Source organism: Eucyclogobius newberryi, unplaced genomic scaffold, assembly GCF_026437365.1.
Source record: "Eucyclogobius newberryi isolate DKJ021-1_F unplaced genomic scaffold, fEucNew1.0.hap1 SCAF_19, whole genome shotgun sequence".
NCBI lineage: Eukaryota > Metazoa > Chordata > Actinopteri > Gobiiformes > Gobiidae > Eucyclogobius > Eucyclogobius newberryi.
The window spans coordinates 16,692,628-16,715,246 of NW_027315823.1; the positions used below are offsets into that span (position 1 = coordinate 16,692,628).

General features: G+C 40.3%; 1 protein-coding gene across 4 annotated transcripts in view; it reads left to right on the top strand.

The window, feature by feature from the left end:
* foxp1b (forkhead box P1b) overlaps positions 1 to 22,619 on the top strand; it is a 157,219-nt gene that overhangs the window by 132,615 nt on the left and 1,985 nt on the right. For all 4 annotated transcript variants that reach the window (XM_072451905.1, XM_072451907.1, XM_072451906.1 and 1 more), the window contains 9 exons: positions 5,690 to 5,797; positions 12,142 to 12,229; positions 13,478 to 13,561; positions 16,821 to 17,025; positions 17,259 to 17,335; positions 17,961 to 18,062; positions 18,931 to 19,052; positions 19,784 to 19,853; positions 20,006 to 20,172. In XM_072451905.1, the coding sequence (XP_072308006.1) occupies positions 5,690 to 5,797; positions 12,142 to 12,229; positions 13,478 to 13,561; positions 16,821 to 17,025; positions 17,259 to 17,335; positions 17,961 to 18,062; positions 18,931 to 19,052; positions 19,784 to 19,853; positions 20,006 to 20,172 (1,023 nt within the window). The remainder of the gene's footprint in view (positions 1 to 5,689; positions 5,798 to 12,141; positions 12,230 to 13,477; positions 13,562 to 16,820; positions 17,026 to 17,258; positions 17,336 to 17,960; positions 18,063 to 18,930; positions 19,053 to 19,783; positions 19,854 to 20,005; positions 20,173 to 22,619) is intronic.

The window sequence follows — 22,619 nt, forward strand, 5'->3', positions numbered from 1 at the left end:
AATAAATGTTCAACATAATACGGCACGCTCTTTGAAAGAGTCTATGAGGCGATGAAGACTAAATGTCAACATCTTTTCACAACAACATTAGTAATTCGATGTGGAGCAGCCTTCAGTGTCATCTGTATCTAAAGCAAACAGCAGCCTGTGTGCCACCTAATCCCATTTAAAATAGCCATTTCTCTCCGGAGCCTGCTTGACTGACACGTCCCCGTAGAGTTTGCACACAGATTAGTTTTAATTTATAGTTTCTAAGTATTATTTCCATTAAGGTCAACACTTTTTCTGGTTGCAGATGGGAATTTAAGCGGAACACCTGGAAGGATTTCAGAGATTTAGAGAGTTATGTTCACTGAAATGGGAGCAACGCACGGTTAATAAGACGAGATATTGATCCGCTTTGCTATTGTTTCAATTCGGAAATGGGGCTTGTAATGGAAGCCACATTTGCCCGTGTGTATTTCTGGAATGAAGAAAACAAATTCTTGAATGCCGAAGAGGAACTTGTTGGCCTTTAGAATCAAACGTGTCAGTTTGAGTTTAACAAGACCAACAAGTTCTTACAGTAAATGTTGAAAACAAACAGACTTGAGGCATGTGATATTTTGTAAAGCAGGGTGAATCATGTATGAAAAGGCATTTGATCGTCTCCTTTAGCCGTTGCTGTGACTTGGAGGAAGGAATTAATTTGGCATCTTACACGTTTGCCTGTTTTCTTGCACCAAAGGCTGATCTTTTGAACTGCTGGTGTGGAGCCTCAAGGCACCGTGAGCTCAGTGCCTAACATCTGACTTGTGTTTTAGAGATCAAAACCTAGACGTCATATTAAAAAGCCTTGTCAGTGGAAACATGTTCAGCACACCAAACCAACAAGCTTGTGGAGGTGAAGAGGAGTAGCTCGAGGGCTGGACATAGGCTCAGGACTCGGGGTTGCTTTACAGACAATAATAGGGCCATTATTTTTTATATCCCATACAGTATTAATGTTGGTATATTCCTTTACTTTTTTCTGTTGGGGAATATTTGTAAAAGAAAGCTATTCCAATCAACTAATGGGTGTGAGGTGGTGTAGACGCTGGATGATGCCTAATTGTTAACGTTTGAACATTGTGTTAGTTAAAAGTGTAGATATGTGTACAGTATAATAAAAAAGACAACTGTCAACCGGATAACCACTAACAATTTAAAACACAAATTAATTCATACAAGGGAGTTAAGTCACTGTAGCATCTTGCTCAGGGACAACACTGTGACCGAGTAGACCCGTTTTTGGACTGAACTCCCAAAGTGTTTCATCTGATGGCACGTAGAGTTATGGCATTGTACCAGCCCATACTCAAAATTGGCTTTGGCTGACAGAACCTCCATATTCCTTGTACTTTTGAGCCAGTGTTTGACTGAATGTCTACTGTACTTTTTTTGAGGCGTTCGGGGTAAATCACCGCAGAGTGATCTTGACTGGCTCACTTCATCTCACTCTGTCGCCAGCCAGTGGAAAGGTGAGCATTAATGGCAAGACGAGGCAAGGAGCGGTCTCAGCTGAGGACTGCAGACAGAACACGCGAGCTGGCAGAGCTGTTCCGTGCACTGGCTGTCAGAGATTAAAGAAGATGTCAACACCAGTTTAACACGAGCTTAAGTGAAGAAGGCACACTCTGACTGAAATATTCTCCACGTATCTCAGATCTGTCAAAAAAAGGGGAGCAGGTTATTCCCATGCACCCATCTGGATTATACCTAGCCCATGCAATATGCTGCTCTGTGGCATTGAGGAGGAAGCAGAAGACATTGCAAAGGAGGGTAGTCAAATTATAAGATTAAATGTTCTATGTTTAATATCCAATTTTAAGATGCTGCTTATTCAAAACTCTGTGCAATTATGTTGACAGTGTAATATATTCAACTATTTGAATGGCCAATTTGTTGACTGGAACACAGCATCACAGGCAATCATTGCTGTGAGATGCTGCTACTCAAAACAGGCTAAAAAAGGAAAAAGTCTCACATGGATAGCTCTCCAGCTTTTGGTGTAGGTCCCTGTAGTAGAGCCCTGACCCGAAGCCCGGGAGGACTGTCAGTCCAATCATCTGCAGTGCTGACCCCTAAAGGAGCCAAAGATTTTTCAGTGGTTTGCTTCTATGTTTTGACAAACTTTGTGCTTTTTGCCCTTTGAGTTTTGGGCTGAATAATTATCATGAAACCAATTAACTGTTGTGGTGTTAATTTCAGAACACTTTACTATCAAGAGCTTTATTTCTCCTTGTTTGATGATGCAGACTTACACTAATTCTAATTATCTCTATGGGAAGAAACACGAAACACAAGTGTGACTATTCAAAGCAAGGGCTCAGAAAAACGGCTGTTATAATCCAGGGATTTGAATAATCAGGTTGAGATAATGGGCTGGGCCGGCCCGGGTGTAAATAGAGAGCATCCACTCATCCTCCCAGCGCTGAACTTAATGAACTTTTAATTGATGCGGTTTTGCAAGTCCTTTTGTCATGCAACAGAAACAAGGCCCAGTGCTGATGGGCACATTTTCCCGACCGGTTTCAGATTGGTTTACAGCGGGGCCTAAGTACCATGTAGTTAGTTTCATGTGTCATATAAAATCTGGCCAGGCACAGCGACGCCTGCAACTAAAACCTTAAGTGCATCCACAGGAATCACTCACCGGCTTTGCACTTCCGTCTTAAGGAAGAGGGGGAGAAATTCAATCACTGCCGGATTGACACGACCAAGGAAGACAAGGCATGCGTTTAGCTTCTTTTAGTTGTCTCATTGCACATTTGGCCAGGCAAATATTTTTGTTTGTGCCACAGTAATACAAAAGTATGCAGCCACTTTATAGCAACACTTCATCCAATGAACTCATCTTTACTCACTGATTTGCTTACTTAAATAAAATGTCCTTGATCTGTGTCTGACATGAATTCCCTTTCCAGTGCCATATCAGCTTTTGTTGGGGGGAGCATCCTCACAAGGCACTTGGCCCACTTTACTTCCCAACAACCATCAGTAACCGCAGCTCAGGGACTGTAACACAGCAATCTGTTAAGAAGAGAAATAATCAGATTTAGCACAGCTCTCCCATCTCTCTAGACTTTCATTCATCTCACAAAGGGAAAAAATAAGATAATTAAATCATTTATGGTAAGTCATTCAACCCAGTGAGTAGAGTGGTGAGTAAACATTAGAGTGGTTAGCTAGCTTCAACGTATGGTATTGGTATTACATTTTAAATAACACACAATTGGCAGCTGGAAGTTTGGCCAATCAAACAGATTAGTTTCTATTAAAGCACACATTGGTTCACAAATAACAGCAGATGTATTGAGTTCTGTGGGTAATAGTGCTTAATGTAATATAATCAGGCTCACTCCTCTGTGGCGAGACACTGACCCAGCACTATGGACATCAATCGTCCCATTTTCTCTGATGGATCGAGCCCATCAGCGCGCCACGCCATACATCATGACTTGTTTATGGCCCAGAGCATCTCATCAAAAGAAGTCAAGTAGAAAACAACTGGCGCGCAGCTGTGGAAGGCATCTCCTGACGTCTGTCTACACATAAACACTGCGCAACACCTGGATGCTGCCGTCCCGGTGCTCGGCCCGGCTCTCCAGGCACTTTAATGTTCCTTCGCCTCCAAAAGGAAGCTGATGACATGCTTTTCCTCATTTCTGCTACAAGATCATTTGAGTGTTTTCCCCCTGGGCTACCTGACAATAACAACATCCTGACAGACCTGGTATGGGTGTAAGTCAAACTTAATGCAGTGCAGGCAACTTCTAAAGAGATTTCCCCATCTTTTTGCTGCCCTTTTCAGATGGTTAGAATTGTGTATGAATCGAATAATTTTCTTATTACCCCTAATGCTCTCACTTTTGTCATTAGAACTGTTTAGCCAGGCAGCATTTACTTTAAGGCTTCCGTGCAGCCAGCCCCTCATTGTGCTTTGTGCTCACCGATTCCCTGCACAATCCACATTTCATTATCTCATTAATACAGAATTAAGCAACAAGACAGCTCGCAAGAATTAAAACAAGATCTTTTTAAATTAAAAATCAGCCTTACCTTCACCCCGTCTCCACATTTCTTCTTAAAAAAAAATCTCATTATAATAGGTCTTGTGCCATCTATTTATGAGCTGTATCAAAACAGAGGTCTAAAAGTGAATGCATAATTCATAATTGAATTCTAAAAAAAAATCTCTTTTCAGAAATGGAGGGGAAAGCTACTAAACATATTCATAAATGCTTGACTGCTTCATAATTGGAATGCAATTATCACATGTTATGAACAATGTGAACTCTTAAACATGTAATTATAACATAAGAAAACAGGAAATGGCCTTTAAAATTTGATCCTTGAGGTGCAGCTTTGTAAACACAAAATTACAAATTAGGTTTTAATCAAATATCAGCTGTATTTAATCCAGATACATTGGATTGGAATAGTCAGTATGCCTTGTTCCAATTGAGTGATTGTCCCATGTAAAAAAAAAATAATAATAAAGTGTGCTTCTATATCAATAGTTCAGTTACCTAATTTTTTGCTTCTATATCAATAGTTCAGTTACCTCGTTTTTTACAGAACTATGTTTTCTCTAGACAAGGAATATCTTATCTTCTTAGAACATTGTGAATTTCCACTGTTGAATGTAAAGTGCTGTAAGTATACAAAACTGTACTATACTACTCACATCAGTATTGTACTTGTTTTACAGAAAACACAGTCAGTCTTAATACTGAAGCGCTTTATTGTTTGTTTTTTGCTACTAGAAAACAAACCATCAAACAGCAATTTGTTTATTCTATATTTTCCTTTTCACCCTTTTAACTACTTGCATTACTATTAGCAAACATGGGCCTCTGTTTTCCCAAGTTATTCCCACGCAGCAGTTATTCCCACTGCAGTTTGTGGTGTAATGAATCTCCCCATTCGGCCTGTTGTCTTCAAATGCCGGGCTACTCCTTTGGAAAAGCACGAGCCACCACAAGCACAGGTGGTAGCGATGTAGGCCAGTCCCCTAGGCTCTTGTAGCTCAAAGTTGTGTATCTTGTATAGTGTCTGCGTCCATATGGCAGCTTGTCTTGCTCTCTTACTCGCAGTCGCCGTGGTTAGCCATAACTGCACACCTCTTGCCATATGGAAGATGTTGTAAAGTTTGTTTAGCAAGGGGGAAGTTCCTACTATTTAGAGACTGATTGTACACAGACATACGCTCCCCATAACTCCCCACAGTTTTGTCGTCGGCCCCTTGGTGACATGAATTGGTCAGTAGATAAATGGATTCCAGACAGCGGATGTTTAGAGTTTGTGAACAATGTGGAAAGCAGTTGGAACGGGGGGAGGGGAGGGGGGTTCACATTGGGGTACACTGATCTCCAGGTGGGATTTGGGATAGATTGCAGTAAATAGCAGCTTGAGGGAGCCCCCGAGCTGTCTTGATCAAAGAGAAGTGCACCGTGCCACGCTGCTACTAAATAATTACGTATTGATTTGGACTCACTGTCTCAACACGAGTGCGTCTTGCAGCTGTATGGTCAAAGATCAAGGTTAGATCACAGTGCGGACTAAGCAGTTGTCATGTTGCGTGACTACAGGCCTGTCTTGTCAGTTGACATATCATGCAATGTCTCTTATTGATGTCTAATTCTGTCAATGCTTTTGTGTCTTCCAGGTCCACGCTAGACGATCATTCTTCTCACAGTCACCCTCTCTACGGTCATGGCGTCTGCAAGTGGCCTGGCTGTGAGGCCGTCTTTGATGATTTTCATTCATTCCTAAAGTGAGTAAAATTCGGTCTGGACGACTAAGATTTGAGCAAAAGACTGAACCATTCCCTCTGATCAGTTATTTATGGTTTATAGACAAAGCAGAAATAGAGGAACATGTAGACATACATTGAACAAGAGGTCAAATTAATTCTTATATTTGGATTAACAGTGGTGTCCTTGATCATTATATTGTATTCCTAAACAAAATGAAACAATATTAGAGATGTCGAAAAGATAGATTGTACATAGACAAATGATGGTCTATTTGTATCAAAACAAAACATAGATACTTAAAGGAAACAATAAAAAACTAAATAACACAGACGACTGAAAAACATTGTATTGTTAAATCAATGTGAGAAGCACTAAACATTGTTGATGAACGTGTTCATTCCTTATATGTCTCTGAAATAAACCACAGTGACTGAGTGGCTAGCACTAATACCTCCCAGCAAGAAGGTCGCGGGTTCAGGTTTCTTTCTGGGTTTGGGTGGGTTTCCTCTGTGTGCACCCAAAATATTAACCATAGGTAAAATACTTTAAGTCCTGCCCAAGCTTAGTTCAATATCTGGAGAGGCACTGCAGCACCAACTGCTCCTCACAGGTTGCCCCAGTGACACTGTTTGGAGTCCAATGAAGGGAAGAAATGTCCTACGGGGACATTAAAGTCTAACCTTAACCTTAGACTAGACTGGTATTCTGTATTAGAAAATGCAGAGAAGCAGTCTAGATCTAATGTTACCATATTTTAAACCGTCTCCAGTGTCTGTGCACTTGTAAATGAATGAGTGATTACAGCTGTAAATTATCCATAGGCTTCACCAAATAAACAAGTAACAACTAACGTATTATTTATTATCATGCTAATTGTTTCTGTAGCTTTTTAGTTCTGTTCACCTATAACTCTTTTATTGAAGTCTTTTTGAGTAGGTAGACTTGTCATGTAAACTGTCTCAAAGTCATTCTCGGAGGTAGAGTCTCAGCCTTCATGTCCTTGCATTGGGTCGATTACACGTTTGGTAACCTCAGACGACACAGCCACTACAGGTGCTGCTGCTGCCGCTTATTATTCTGGAGTGTGCCCGGGGTTGGCCCTGTCTTAACAAGGGTACTGTGGCGGGGTCTCCTTCTGGGAACTGCATGGGCCTCTAATTCCTGTGATAAGTGCAGTTCCCATGGTGACGGGGGGGCCATTTTTCCCAAACAAACAACGCTTGGATGTTTATCTGTGGCAGCCCACACTTAAGGCTCTCGGCGTGTTTGCCCTTGTCACTGGACGGTGGACAGTTGGATGGCTGTGTGTTCTCCTCTGTTTTCCCAGTTGAGCTTTTGTCGTTCTCTTTGCCTTCTCATGCTTCAACCAACGGATGCAAGGCTGGAGTCGCAGTTCAATATGTCCACACACTTCAGCACTTTCAAAATAAGCTGTAGGATATGTAGATCATGGCATTATGTGCATCATCTCTGGAACACTTAGACGAGCAATAATATCCATACCTACAGCTTTCACAGTGTTAATCGACCAATCCTGTCTAAGTCATTAACCCTGTCACATTTGCTAATCAAAACTCATTTTCATTAGCACAAATGCCACTTGCAAAAGCTAATTACATTTTCCTTGCTTCTCTCCGACTAGCCCTATTGCTTATTTTCAAAATCAGTTTTATGTCGGATTACAATTATTATTTGCATGATTTTGACATTTTGTGTGTGTCAGTGTGTGTGTGTGTGTGTGTGTGTTGTGTGTGTCTGTGTGTGTGTGTGTGTGTGTCTCTGTGTGTGTGTGTCTGTGCGTGTGTGTGCCTGTGCGTGTGTGTGTGTGTCTGTGCGTGTGTCTGTGTGTGTGTGTGTGTGTCTGTGCGTGTGTGTGCCTGTGCGTGTGTGTGTGTGTGTCTGCGTGTGTCTGTGTGTGTGTGTGTGTCTGTGCGTGTGTGTGCCTGTGCGTATGTGTGTGTGTGTGTGTGTGTGTGTGTCTGTGCGTGTGTGCGTGTGTCTGTGTATGTGTGCGTGTGTGTTTTTTCAGTAAACATAAAACAAATGCCACCTGCACTAAAGCGCTCTAAATAATAGTTATTAAGATACTCCAGAATGCATTTGGATCCCTTGTCTCTGGTATGATCTTTGCTCCTCCTCTGTCCAGGGTCTGTGTTTGTCTTGATGACTTTGTGTTTGAGTCAGGGGCCCAGTTTACCAAAGCAGCCGTGTGTGTAGGTAATGCACATAACACATAACAGCGCCATGGATACAGGGAGGATGGAAACATGTGTGTTGTGGCAGCAGATCAATGGCTCACTGTCACCCCGGATTAGGCGCTCTTTAAACAAGATATGACAATATTCCATTATCCTAAAACAAGCACACATTTTCCCATAGACACGGGGCAGGCTATCTCAGAGTCAGATGCATACATTGTCACTTAAATGTAAATGCTTTGTTTCATTACTGTGATGGGTAGGTTTCGAAGGGTAATGTGTTATAAAAATGCATGAAAAACTTTCCCCTGCATCTGCATTAATTGTTGCAGATTCAAACGGTCAATGGCAGCTGTCAATATCTTATTATAAATGCACATTCGACATTGCAACAACTACTTTCTTTCATCAAAATAAATGCTAAGTGTTTATAAACTGACTTTTAAGCACTTTGGTTCGTCCCAATCCAAGATCCGTTATGAAAGTATGTGGTGCTTAAATGTGGGTTTACCTATTTTGCAGGTTTACTCTTAATGTCTAAATAAGACAAATGTTTCTTCTCATCAAAAATATTCAGTCAGTGTTTTAAGAATGATATGCTGAAAAATAACACTAGTTGGTGTAAATAAAACAAAATTATGTTAGCTGTGCGAATGCCATGTCAAATTCATCAATGTTTGTTCTATTCTGACATTGCCTCGCCCTTTGTTTATAGTAGAGAGGGGAATTAAATTCTCCACAGCCGGTATAGCTCGGCCTTAAAAAAGCGCCTAAGTGCACTCTGCTATGTTTTTACAAGTGTTTTTATCATGGCAACATCTTGTTTACTTTAGTTGCCTGCTCAAACTGCTTGGAACATGTTAAGAAAACATTTGGGGAGAGTCTCCACAAAGCTGCCTTTGTTTAACAGCAGGCGAGAGTGCAAGCAGCTCACCAAGGTGTTAACTCTCAAAGCCTTAAGCACTTCCACATGAATCCCAGCAACCGATACTGCAGGCTCGGCCAAAGAAGCAAAAATAAAAACAAAAGAGACATCAGCCTCGTACAAAAGAGGTCTTATAAAGTAAGGACTGTCAGCAGAACACAGTGTACCGCTCTGAGAAAGGTGAGGCGGACTCAAGCAGACTTATCTTGGATGCCAACAACAACACAAGTCCCATCATTGTTTTAGTATTTATTTTATTCTTTAAAATAAACACCACAACTCCCACACACAGCTCGGTAAGGTTGTGTTGCTGTTGTACGGACGCGTAGAGCAAGGTTCACGGCTAAACTCATTGCGTTAGAGGGGTCAGGACCTTTCTGTGCAGTGTCCTCTCAAAGGTCATCTTGAGGCTATCTCAGCAGCTCCCTCTAGTGATGTCACTGAACCACAGAATATTCCTAAATAGAGGCTATTAGAGTCATGGAACATTACATATAAACAATAGTGCACACATTTTGAATCTCGATCACAGTTTCTCTGTTATACAAACTCCAATTGCTGTCTCTGAAATCCTAGTTTTTCTTCATAGCTAAGTAATAATATAGTTTGCATTTGTGAGAATGGACAGATGACAGAATGGACTTAGTAGTAAGAATAAAACAATTCAGACATACCAGTTTAGGAGTTTGGGTGACACAGGAGCAGACTAACCTGTTATATTTGTCTCTTTAAACATTTGCTTTCAGAAGGCCACAACATTGACATACGCCCTTTTCTGTTATTTTCTGTTGTGCTCAAATTCCTTCTCCAATGGAAAACGTATTTATGTTTATTTTTGTAATTAGGCTTTAGTGAAGCAGGAACTGGACCAGGACTAAACCGGTACTACGGTTATGGTTTAGCAGTGTGAACCTAAATGTATGCGATTAGGTCTTGAGAAAGTGAGAGTGAATAGTTGTCTCGTGTGAGTTGTAAACAATCTTTAACAATAATGGCAGAGAATGAATGAATTAACTATTGAAGTAGTCTGGACTTCACCTAAGAAAATAAGAAACGTAGTAAACAATATTTGATCAAACCTTATTTTGTATTATGTAAAAGAAAGTCTTCCGACGTGAAGACACTGCCCAGATAATGGTATTCTGTAATTAAAAAAGCTGAAAATAGTGTTCAGCAGATATTTATGTAAAAAGCCTGGTGTTGGGGGCACGTCTATTGGGCTTGTTTTATTGTGGCCATTTGCATTAGGGGCTGTCATTCTGCCAGAGAGCTTTTAAAAGTGGCTTCATTTGAAGTCCAGAAAGTGACACATGCCAGTGCTCATAGTGCATGCCGATGTCAACCCCCCCGTCCTATCTCTGCTCCCATGTCCAGACGCTCCTCTCAAGGCTGCATTAGGCCCATTTGAATATTTCATTTCCTATTAATTATGCACTGTGACTCTCCATGTCATTAGGAGAAATAAAGTGGAATGTAACAAAGGATGAAAAGGAGCCCGTGTCTCTTATGAACAGACAAATTCCAAAGCTGCTCACGTAGACCAGTCTTCATTGAAAATTCATCCTGTGTCGGTTAAATTGAAGTTGAAACGTCTTTACCTATTATTTTCCTCTTTGAAATTTAGTAAGACGTCCTGAAATGTTTACCAGATTCATTTTACGGCCTACTTAATTAAATTTATTTGATTAAATGGAACGCCCTGAGAATTGAATGGAGAGTGAGGGTACTATTGTCCGGGCTGTCTATAAATGTGCCATTTTAATTTCTTTTTAGCTACAATAATTAACTTCAAGTGCTCAAAGTGTAAAGCCTTATGAAAGATGTATTCTGCAAACATAGGTGGATGACCTGAAGTGGAGAGAGACGTATGAGAAAATTCCTAAACTGAACATTGGGTATACGTAAATGTGGAGTTTATTGACTATACTGCAATTGTTTTATCCATTTTCTTTTTCTTTGTTTTTCTCCTCTGCTGTAAGTGTATTGCTTTATGAAAAATCCTATTTTGTAAACAAGAGAAATGTGTTCCTATATTGTGCAGCTATTGACAATGTTCTATTTTTTCTGTACATAAAACACCGGAGTCTAATTTACTGCCCCGTCCTGATACTGGTGTGCCTGACTAGTTTTGATTTGCGACAGAAAAAGTGCATTTTAGAGACACTCAGCCGGCTGTGTGCCGCTGTGTGCACACAGACATTCCTGGTGACAGTGACCTACATGGTCACCCAAGATGTGATATAATTTATGATATATATAATATATTGGATCCATTAGCGAGCATAATGAAGTTGTGAAATGAAAGGGTATTTGTGAAATCAGTTCAAACATCCTGCTCGGATTATGATTAAATGATTAATGAAATGCTCCTGCATAAGCATTTTCAAACAGTAATTCATGTGGCCGCTGATAAAATTCCTCCAATCATATTTTCCTCAGTCGTGAACCTTATCTCCACCATTTTATATAAATCACACAAAAACCCTGTCTGCAGCACAGCGAGCTACTTATTTAGATTAGTCCTAAACGTACAGGAAAAGAGGAGAACATCTTGGCTGTGTAAAATAATCACATATAATTATATCCATAATTCAAGTTTGTGACAGATCCCATCTCTTCGTCCTGTTGTCCTCGACTCCTGCTCCAGCTTTCTTCACTTTCTCTAGATTTTAATGGTGCAATTAGCTGAAAAACACCAAGATAGGACACGTGTAATGTATGTGAATATGAGCATGGATGTATAATTTAGCTTTTGTAAGTCTTGTTAAGTGTAAAAAGTCTACACATTCTGGCTGCCATAAGGTAAAACATAACTATTCTGATCAAAAGCCTGTGTAGGAAATCTACCATTAAGAATTAAACATGTTTTGTTTGTGTTTTTTATTATCCTCTTGAGACTAACCAGAGATTAAAATGCATACTACACTGTCACAATATAATATGTTTTAATCTTTAAACCCAGTGGTTGTGATGAATCAGCGCATTATTATGACTTTGCCTAAACTTAAAATATGACCCAAGCAATACGTAAATGTATTTGCGCAGGCATTGTGTTTTGAACCTTTCTCTGGAAATCTCCCTCAATGTTATCACTTCTTTCTCATGCATTTGCTTTATTCAATTACCGGACTGCGTCATTAGCAAAACATTGGGGGCCTTTGTTAGTTTACCATAAAGGTTGCAGCGGTCTGAAGCCATATTGACACCAGCTTTTTCTTTTGTATATTTTCTTTTGCAGGCATCTCAACAATGAGCATGCCCTGGACGACCGGAGCACAGCCCAGTGTCGAGTCCAAATGCAGGTCGTCCAACAGCTGGAGCTCCAGGTATTGTCTCAGAGCTTGTTTTGTCCAAAATATTTATCCGTCCCCATCACGTCTGCACTCTCCCCAACTCAGTCACAGCAGCCTTCACAGGAGGCCGCCCCATGGAAATAATTTTGTACATTTGCTAGTAACCCGTCATTAAAAATGTGTTATGTATGCATGACAGCGAGGACAAGATATATGAAGGGCCCCGGGCTAAGTAGAGAAGATAATTACATTTTGTATTTTACTGGGTTTTAAAGTTATTTATGAGCTTGAACTGTTTGGCAGCGACAATAAAACACTGAGTGAAGTGAGCTGGCAAGAAGGCAGCGGCCAGTGCAGAGGAGGTTATACAGGGGAAAAGGGGTTTTGTACAAGAACAATGTTGATAAGTCCTAGTTTTAATGTTGGCCTTTTACAACTACCATGCACTTTAAGTAAAATGTGGTTTAGGACAGAAATGCTCAGGTTGTCATACATTAGCAGCCTTTGAAAATTTGTAGAAATGTAATGAGATATCTAAGGTGCTTTTGGTTACACTACAGATTATGAGTGATTTTCCTATTGCAAAAAACTAAAATCCTTCCCCAGCTTTAATGAGATCCAGCTACTGTCATGGGCCAAATGTTGTATCATGTTCACCATACCTCCTGCACCTGTAGTTTACATCTCAGCCACTCAAAAACATTACACAGAGAATAAGCCAGCCCATATGCGTTTACGTGAAAAGAAACAGAAAGCAGTTGTGCGCTAACCTCAAACAAGTAGAGTTCACGTGCATTTCCGCTCGGCTTTGTCATCCAGAGGGACGCGCTGAAGAATAATCAGACGCACCCTTCCTCACCGTGCAGCTTCTCATCATAATTTGAGCTGGCAGTTAAAACAGTGCTGATTTGGGACAGGTAGTGAGCCTTGGCCTTGTTACTGCTTTGGAGATGGAGGACATTTTAACCTTGAGTTGAAGCAGAGAGTTGTTGACAGCCTCCGATGGAATAGAAATTAATTAGACTGGAGCAGAATAGATAAAAGTGTTTGTTGCTGTAATATGTCTGGTATAAAACAGACAGATATTAAACTGGTAAAACAACATGACAATATGAGTGCGTCACTGTTCTGGTGGAATTATAGAATATCATTAATTATAACAACGATTCTAATTGTATTCAATCGTATCAAAAGACAAAAAAAATAGGTCAGTGTAAACTACTGTGAAGTGTAATTGATAGATGTCCTCGTAAATAAGCGTTCTTTCTTGTTCTTTCCCAGTTGGCGAAAGACAAAGAGCGTCTGCAGGCCATGATGACGCACCTTCATGTCAAGTCCACGGAGCCCAAAGCCACGCCACAGCCGGTGAGCAGCGCCCCCTCACACACACTCACGCCGGTGCGCCCCTCCCCCGCCCCTTTTGTTTGTCTTAATTGGCACACATGTATTCATTAATGCCTTCCTTTCCCTTCGTATTTATCTGCTAAAATAAAACAGCTGTTCTCTGGAGGGAGCCACTAAATATTGTTTGGAGCACATCTGCTGACATGTGAGATTCAATTTGGTGTCTGTGATGAACTGAATGCACTCTCCAGAACTACCTCAGTCTCATGAGCGATGTGCGCAAACAACAAAGAGGCAAACACCAGCACAAATAACATGTCTATCCACTTCAAAACATTGATTTAACGGTAATATTGATCTAATGATAATCAATGCCGTTCTACACACAAAAATGAACTACAGTTTAAAAACATATTTATAAATAAACCCATTTAAAATTATTATGACGTTTTTTCTTTAAGAGGTAAAAACATAAAGCATGCTATTTCAATTCATTACTTGGTGATAATATTATAATGATATTGTGGTATTATTTATTATAATAATATATGAATCCATATATTTAAAGTTGATAACATATTAAAGATCATGTTCTTAATCCACCAATATAGTAACAATAATATTTTTCTCACAGTATTTTTATACAACAAAGAATATGGTAGAGAATCATTTATGCGAGTTGATAAAAAAGTGTGATATTTAACGTAATATGTAAGAGTCAATGTAAGAGTGTTGTCTCTGCAGTGTGCATGCTCGTTAGTGCTGATTGGGGGCATTATGAGGGTTGTGACATAAAGACATTTGTGTATGAAAAGCGTCCCGTGCAGCAGATATCATCTCGAGTCGGTTACCTCTTGTCTCTCAGAAGACTGACTGAGTGAACGGCTGTGTCAGAGCGTGCCGTTAGCGCTCTCGAGGGGACTGCGCCGGTGATTTATTCTAATAAATAGTCTCCTGCGATCAGAGCCGCCCGGCTGTGAGTCGCTGCATAAATGCACTTACAAGGCCAGAGTGAAGTGTTGGCTCTTACATCTTTGGACAGAACAAAGTAACAAACAAACCAGTTTAAAAGATCTTAGTTCACTTAACACTAGATGTAATGTAACAGGAGATTCAGTTTGTACTGGTTTTCTTCAGTCTACACTACATTCTGTAATTTTCACTGTGCTATGTGTCCTTGCATAATATTATCAGATGTATAAGAAACCGCCGTCACAGGGAAGTGTCTGCCATGAATGCACTGCTTTACATTTAGTCATAATTAAAGGCAAACAAACGGATGGAGAGGCTGCTCTGTGTGAAATGAGCAGGATTCTCTGTTGCTTCGAGGTGAGTGAGGGCGGATCACAACACAACATGCACAACATATTACCACTGTTGGTGTGTGGGAGTCTGCACTGGGTGTCACTAAGCATTCTCGTCAGAAATCTGACCTTTATGCTATACATAATTAAGGAGGGACTTTTGTTTATTTTCTTAAGCAGCACGCAGAGTCAAAGCCAGTATAATTAGATCACCAATTACCATTTAATTAATTTCAGTCTGAAGTCTCATTTTGTCAAGGCACTGGAGTGAGCCCAAATGGTGAGGCGAACAAAGGCGAGGCTATTACCAGGCTGTCTGTCCTATTGTTGAAGGCTTGCTCTGTTTATGGCCAGGGAATATGGATGAAACATAAAACAAAGGCTGCTAATCCGCGGCAAGAAAAGTCAACGCCACAGCACTGGTCTATTGATGGGAATGTGTCAGAGGAACACAAACCCCACATTACTGTGGCTGTAGGCCCAGTGTATGCATCCAGATTATTTGAGAAGATTCTGCCAAAAGCCAAAGTGTTGAGTCTCGCAAAGGTAAATAGACAATGTGGGAAAACATGTCTTTAGTTGAAGTTAAAGTACCATACTTAAATCTGTAATACACACATTATTGAAATGTATAGTTAAAACAAATATTTCAGTGTGTTCAATGTAATTAAAATATTCTCAATTTGTTTGGAAATCTTATCATTTAAATGCATTGGATACAATACATTACAATACATAGAAAATCAGTTAAATGTTTAATATTAAGATTTATGTTTGAATAAGAAATACAGACAAATGATCCACTTTTTCTTACAGTCTCTCGCTGAAATCTGGTCTAATTTGTAAATTGGCCTCTTTCGCCAAATTAGCAATTAGAACAATTTTGTGGGATCATATGTGTGTATGTGTCAGTTTGGCTGCCAATTAACAGCTGGAAGTGTAGGGTCAGACTAGAATTATTCATTTGACTGTTACTCCAGGACAGCGGCTCGGCCCCTCTCTTCTCACACAGCACCTCCGGACCACTCGCACAAATGAGTTTACTTTGTAGCCATTATAACTGTTAATCCCTTGTTCCCATCCATGCACACAGTCATGTATGCGCACTATGTTATTGAATGAAAAAAGAAAGTTCATCTTTAGCACGGCTGTGATCATAGAGGTCAGTCTGATAGTAGTTAATCATGTGATCACCTCCATAAGCAGCTTCTAATTAGTGTCTCCACAATACAATTTCAGTCTGTAATTAGCCCAGATTGGCCTCTTCCTCCAGGAGTCTTATTAGCAGCAGTGCGCAGCGGTAGGTGAGAATAACGCCATCATTTGTCAGCGAGTTGGGGACACATACTGTATGTTCCCTGTGTTTTACCTTAACCCTCAGCAGACGCCTTTTTTATGTTTTACAAATCGATGTGAAAAAGAATGGTGTTTAAAATAAATGTATTTGGAAGGATTTAATTGTCGAAAATAATGTTTTTTGTTGACAATAAAAACAATGATAAATTCCCCTGTGGAACATTTTATTTTTTCTGTTATAGAACAACTATGTAAATTTATATCTAGATTATTTATTTTGAGAGTGTCCCGATAGTCAGACGATATTATGTAAATTCAACAGAAATGGGTTAAATCAAATTCAGCACAAAACTGCAGAAATATCACCTTATCGTTTATTTGAATGTTTTAAAGAATTGTTTTTATTTTTAAGGTTTTGTAGCATTTTTTTTAATGAACTTTATAAACTATGAACGATATACTCAATACATTTTAGCACACCTTCAAAACAACATTCACATTATTATCTACATTTTTATATATTGCTGACCTCTAATAGTGTAATATAAGTCAAACTGTCTTTAGAAAAACTCTCTTAGTGATAATGTTTACCCAAATTGCATATTATGTCATATAAAAAAAAGTTTTAAAATTAAATGTTGACTAATCAACAAACTTGTATTCGTTTCTGTCATCCTCAGCTCAACCTGGTGTCCAATGTCACACTGTCCAAGTCGGCCCCTGAAGCGTCCCCTCCTCTGAGCCTGCCACGCACGCCCACCACCCCCACGGCCCCCCTCACACCTCTGTCCCAAACACACTCTGTCATCACGGCCAACAGCCTGCACAGTGTGGGCCCCATGCGACGGCGCTACTCCGACAAATACAACATGCCCATCTCTCCAGGTACGGCCACAGAACTGCACCACACACGGCCTTTCTTTTATTCAGAGCACTGGAAAAAACATCCTAAGGATTTGAAATGTTTTTATTTTAGAATCATTTTGTTCTTTGTTTTTTTTGTAAATGTCATATAACATTTACAGCCCTTTACCATGATTGCGAGATGATCTTCAGCAGTTTTTATTTCCTAGTTTTGAAAAGTTAATAATTATTTGACATTGATTGTCTTTGTGCAGATCTCAGCCAAAACAAAGAATTTTACATGAATGCAGAGGTTAGACCCCCGTTCACATATGCCTCACTAATAAGACAGGTAAGACACTTTATTTTTGTACATTATTATGATATTGTAGTGTATACTTTTATGCATATTGTTACATAAAGATGGTAAATCAGTATTGCTTTACCCATTGTCTCCAGAGGATGTTCTTTCATCTGTCCCACTTTTTATGTTAAATTTCCAACACAATTTTCAGATAAACCATCTCTAAATGAGTGCAAGAATGCGTACAGTATTCCAAAGAACATCTCCTGACATTTGTTTTGATTAGGCCTTCCAGTGACTGTGATTATTTCCAAATTCATTTCACACAACAGTAGGGATGAACCTGTTTTAAGATGGCCAGTCAATTATCGCCAGGCCTCAGTAATCTGGCATTTTAGGAATTAATCTGCGGCAATCATAATTGCTGCCCTGTAATCTGCTTGAGAAAGGTTTTTTCTTGCCCTTCATTTATACCCACACAAGAAAATACATTCAATTCTGCCAGTTGGAAATTAAAAGTGCAGGAGCCTCAAACAAACATTTGGGGTGGACGGGAAAGAATTTCCCCCAGTCTTGTTTAGCTCAACACAAACTGCATGCTTGTGAATTATTGATCACTTTGTGAAGGCTGCAACATTTTAAATGTTTGTTTCTGTCACCTTTCATCACACAGGCGATCCTGGATTCTCCAGAAAAGCAGCTAACACTAAATGAAATCTACAACTGGTTCACACGAATGTTTGCATATTTCAGACGCAATGCTGCAACGTGGAAGGTACTTTTCTTCTCACTACAAATTACCTCTTAAAACAGAATGAAAGGATATCCAGTCCTTAACAAAAAGTAATAATAATAACTCAACAATAGACCATTTATTTAGTCCAAACGCCCTTTAGGCAAACATATGAGCCACAAAACTAGCAATGTGTATTCTTGTAAAAATAATAGAGTCAGTAGAAAAAGGGGCTTTCAGCAGTGGGTGGCATTAGCTTGGTAATATTAGGCCAGTGACTTCTGGCTGAGCCCCTCATCTGTGACTTCAGAATTGAACACTGTGTTTTCCAGCAGACCACAAACACGTCTCCAGCACAACAACTTATGAAAACAACATATCTGTCTCTGTGGCTAGACCACACAGATGAAGTCTGTACAATCTGACAGATATTAAAAGGAGTCTTAGTAAACAATTATAAAGCTGACACAGAACAATACAAATACTTGTAAAAGTAAGATAGATAGGATTTCTTAGAACAATACTTCTGTATATGATACTGCACACTCTTCTATCCCTGTTCTAAGCTCCTGTACTGTAGCTCACTGTTGTAATAAATACTTTTTATATTTTACTCATAATACAGCATGAGACATATGTTTTATTTGCATTGTATAATCAGAAAATCAAAATAAGTCATTAGCCCAACAGTGTTGCTGTGGAAACCAGCAAATATTGATGTGTTGTTTTGGTCATCTGAAACCTGAAGTCCATTTCCTGCCAAAACAGCCCTGGATTATTTATTGTTTTCTTTCTGGTTTGATTCAGATCCTGTCCAAATATTTTTCCTGTGAAGTGAATGTTTTCTTATGCAGAGATGTTTAATATACTGATAGAACTCCTTTTTCTCTCTTTTTCATACCAACTGCAGAACGCAGTCCGGCATAATCTTAGTCTTCACAAGTGTTTTGTTCGAGTAGAAAACGTAAAAGGGGCTGTGTGGACAGTGGACGAAATAGAGTTCCAAAAGAGACGACCTCAAAAGATCAGTGGGTAGGTGTGACCTACTATCTGTGTTCTGATTGGCTGATGAAGAGGTCACCACTGCTCCATCTCATTGTCTGTGCCACATTATCCAAAGTCTTGCTTGCTTTGGCCTAGCTCTCCTTCATGCTTTTAGGCTGGTGATGCTTCATAACCACATGGCTTTATTTGATTTTGCCTCTCCCCTCACCCTGTGTCTGTGTCTGTCACTCACTGTCTGCATCTGCCTGTGCCCGCTGCATTCCCAGGGTGCCATTCGCACCAACCTTTCCCTGCATAAGTGCTTTGTGAGGGTAGAGGATGAGTTTGCGTCCTTTTGGACTGTTGATGATACGGAGTGTAAGCACGGGCATCATGTGCGGCGAGGCCGCCCTCGGAAAAACACCCCTGACCAGAGCTTTGGCGAGCCGCTTGTACAGTAAGCACCCTGGCCCTCACCCCTGCATGCCCCCGCCCTCTGTGTGCATACCATGCTTTTTGTGTTTAGCCTTCCTCCATCAGCTTCCTCATAAGCCTCCTCTGCTCTGCTCTTCACTGTGTTCAAGATAGTTGTGTGGTAATGTCAAGTGATTGAACACTTAGAACTATAGCCTTATTATCCACTTTATCCACACTATAATGACTTTAGTTCTTATACAAAGTGCATTGATTTCTCTTTATGAAACCTGATCCTAGAGGAGAGGAATGCATGCGAGCAGAGACATGAGTATGTGGTTGTAATTGAATTGTTGTGTTTGCAGAAGTCCGGCCTTAGTGAAGAACATTCAGACTAGTTTGGGCTATGGTCCGACTCTCTCTGCTGCCTTCCAGGTAAAATACAATCTAACTTCACTCTGCACTCTCTCACGCCTTGTCTCCTACTCTGTTTTTATGTTCTGCTCTCACAAGAGTGATGGCCAACTAAGAAAGTGCTGACAACCCTCTTCCGTTTCACATTTAATGCTTGGGGCTTCACTTTTCAGGCTTCAATGGCAGAACACAACATACCTCTATACACTACTGCTTCCATTGGAAGTCCCACCCTCAACTCCCTGGCCAACGCCATCCGTGAGGAGATGAATGGAGCGCTGGACCATGGAAACAGCAACGGCAGTGACAGCAGCCCAGGACGCTCGCCCCTGCCAGCTATGTGAGTGCACACTCTAGATCTGCCACTTGAGACAACATTTAGACTTTCAGAAACACTTCAGAGACTTTCATAAGCTTCAGGATCATAAAACGTATAAAGGCCGGAGGATTCTACATATTTACCAAAGCACAAAAGACAGATTTTAATATTGGATATTGGATAATACTGGAGGAAGGTACAGGAGTAGTGCTAATATCATAATAAATTATGATTAATCATAATTCCAAAGTGTGATTAATACGATTGACAGCACTCGTACATTTATAGATATGGTTTGTAGACAGGACGGTACAAATTTTTTTTTCCAAATGTTCTTCATACGTTTGTTTTATTAGTTTCTATTGTGTGAACTTCTGAAGTAGTGAGTCTGTGCCTCTTAGCACAAAAGTATTATTATTATACGAGTGTTTCTTGAACTGGTCTTTCAAAACTTTTAAATGAAGATATTAGTTTCTGTATGGTTTTGCATAAAGCATTATTTGTAGTGTCCCTGGTTTTAAACTCTGACAGATTCACTTTAGATGGACTTAAGTTAAACAAAATCTAGCAGAAAAATATAAGATGTTTTTTGATATTCAAAGTATTATTTAATTTGTTGGTATTGTTGTGCTGGTAGTAACAAACAAACTTACAATTCATTTAAAAAAAGAAAGTTTGATGTAGGTTTGCACTGATCCAGCTCATAGATACCTTTTCTATGACATACCATAGAAACAGTGCCACCAACAGTCTGCACCTGTGCACTTCATTTACAAGATACTACAAAACACATGGGTCTCCATATGAGAACAAACAAATGCTGAATATTTCTTATTTGAAATGTATTTTTCTAGCGTTGGTTACTGAAACGAGCTAATGTGTGTGAGCAGATGAAAAGCACACAGGACAATAAATAAAACAGGGGGTGGGGTTGACATGTGAGGGTCAGGGCCGAGCTGCGGCGGGCCTCGGAACAGAAAGGAAACTCCACCTTTTCAAAGCTTCCACCAGCAAACCCTGTGTTGTTTTATGAACTCTCCCGTACGCACCCTGCCGTTTGTCTCCCACTCACTCTAATCAGCAATGCAATTGTTCACACTATTTACAAAATGCCACATCACAAGCGATTGTGTTTAAACAGCAACATATCAAGAAACACCTCGGAAGAAATTAAAATAAAAACACAAATGCGTAATCAGTCTGGGGAAATCATCCAAGATTCTCATGTTAGGAAAGTTGTGGTCTGGCTTGGAAAACCGCAGCTCCCCGTGCTCTTGTCGTAAAAGGAGTCCGCGCTAAGTTGTTTGAAGCCTAAAATAATATGGCACACGCTTGCATGGCTTCCAGATGTGAGGGCAGACCACCGATGCACAGCCTATACAAGTGGATCAGGAAAGGCCTCCACCTCCTCCTCCCTCTCTACACGGCTAAGGGGGGTTGTGCCTGAAAACAAAAAGGTGCAGTAATGAGCTGTTGGCCAAATGGAGGAGAAGTGCCATCCCTAATCAGTGTGAACATGGCTGTGAGCGTGGCTGTGGAACAGGAAAGGCACAGACAGGATGGGCGTACTGCTGCTGGCCCAGAGGCAGCCCGCGTCTCCCTGTGCCCCTGCGAGGCTATCTTTAGGCTCAGACAGCACACACTCGGCACTTTTGTGTGCGGGGAATAAATGACTTTAATCTGTGTATTTTTGTTGTGCTTTTAAAGAACTTGGCCCTCAACATTGTATGGAACAGATACCCTACTTTTATATGTGCACACCGCATTACATAAAAAGTGGTAGAACATGAAATACGATGTATAATAATAATAATAATGAGTAGTGTGGTAGCAGTGATTGTACTACTTCTAAAAACTTTGTCCTCAAAGGAAAAGCGTTACACTACTTTTGCCAGCAAGAAATACATAAAGTATTATTATATTACCGGTAGATTACATTCAATTGTGTTAATTATAACTGATTTCTATTAATCGTAAGAATAATAATATGTTTTATAAAATTGTTTTAATGTTCCAAAAATGTGTTTTCCACATGTGAGAGCTGCTGCCTGACAGAAAGCAGCTTTGTGAGCACACTACTCCTCTTAAAAAACAACCAGACAGGAATCAGGTATCAGGCTAATTATACACTGAAGTGTGGAATCAGCATGCAGTTCAATCGCATCATAATAACAGTTTCATGTCTGCCCCGCGGCCCCATGCTCCATCCTAAGGCTATGCCACTTGTAGACTTACTTTGATGTGAAAATGATCGAAAAGCTGACTTCACTTTTTCCCCCTTCTTAAATACGGCTGCTCATTAGCATACGAGCGTGTCTGTGGCTACAATCACAGAGTTGTGCTGGAGTGCATCTCTGGCACAGATGAGCGACCTGTCCCTTGTTGTGGTAGTAAATGAGCCTGGTGCTTTGCTGTGACACCGCTCTGCCTCCTGCCGCAGCCTGGCACCGCGGGTTACACTGCCACGT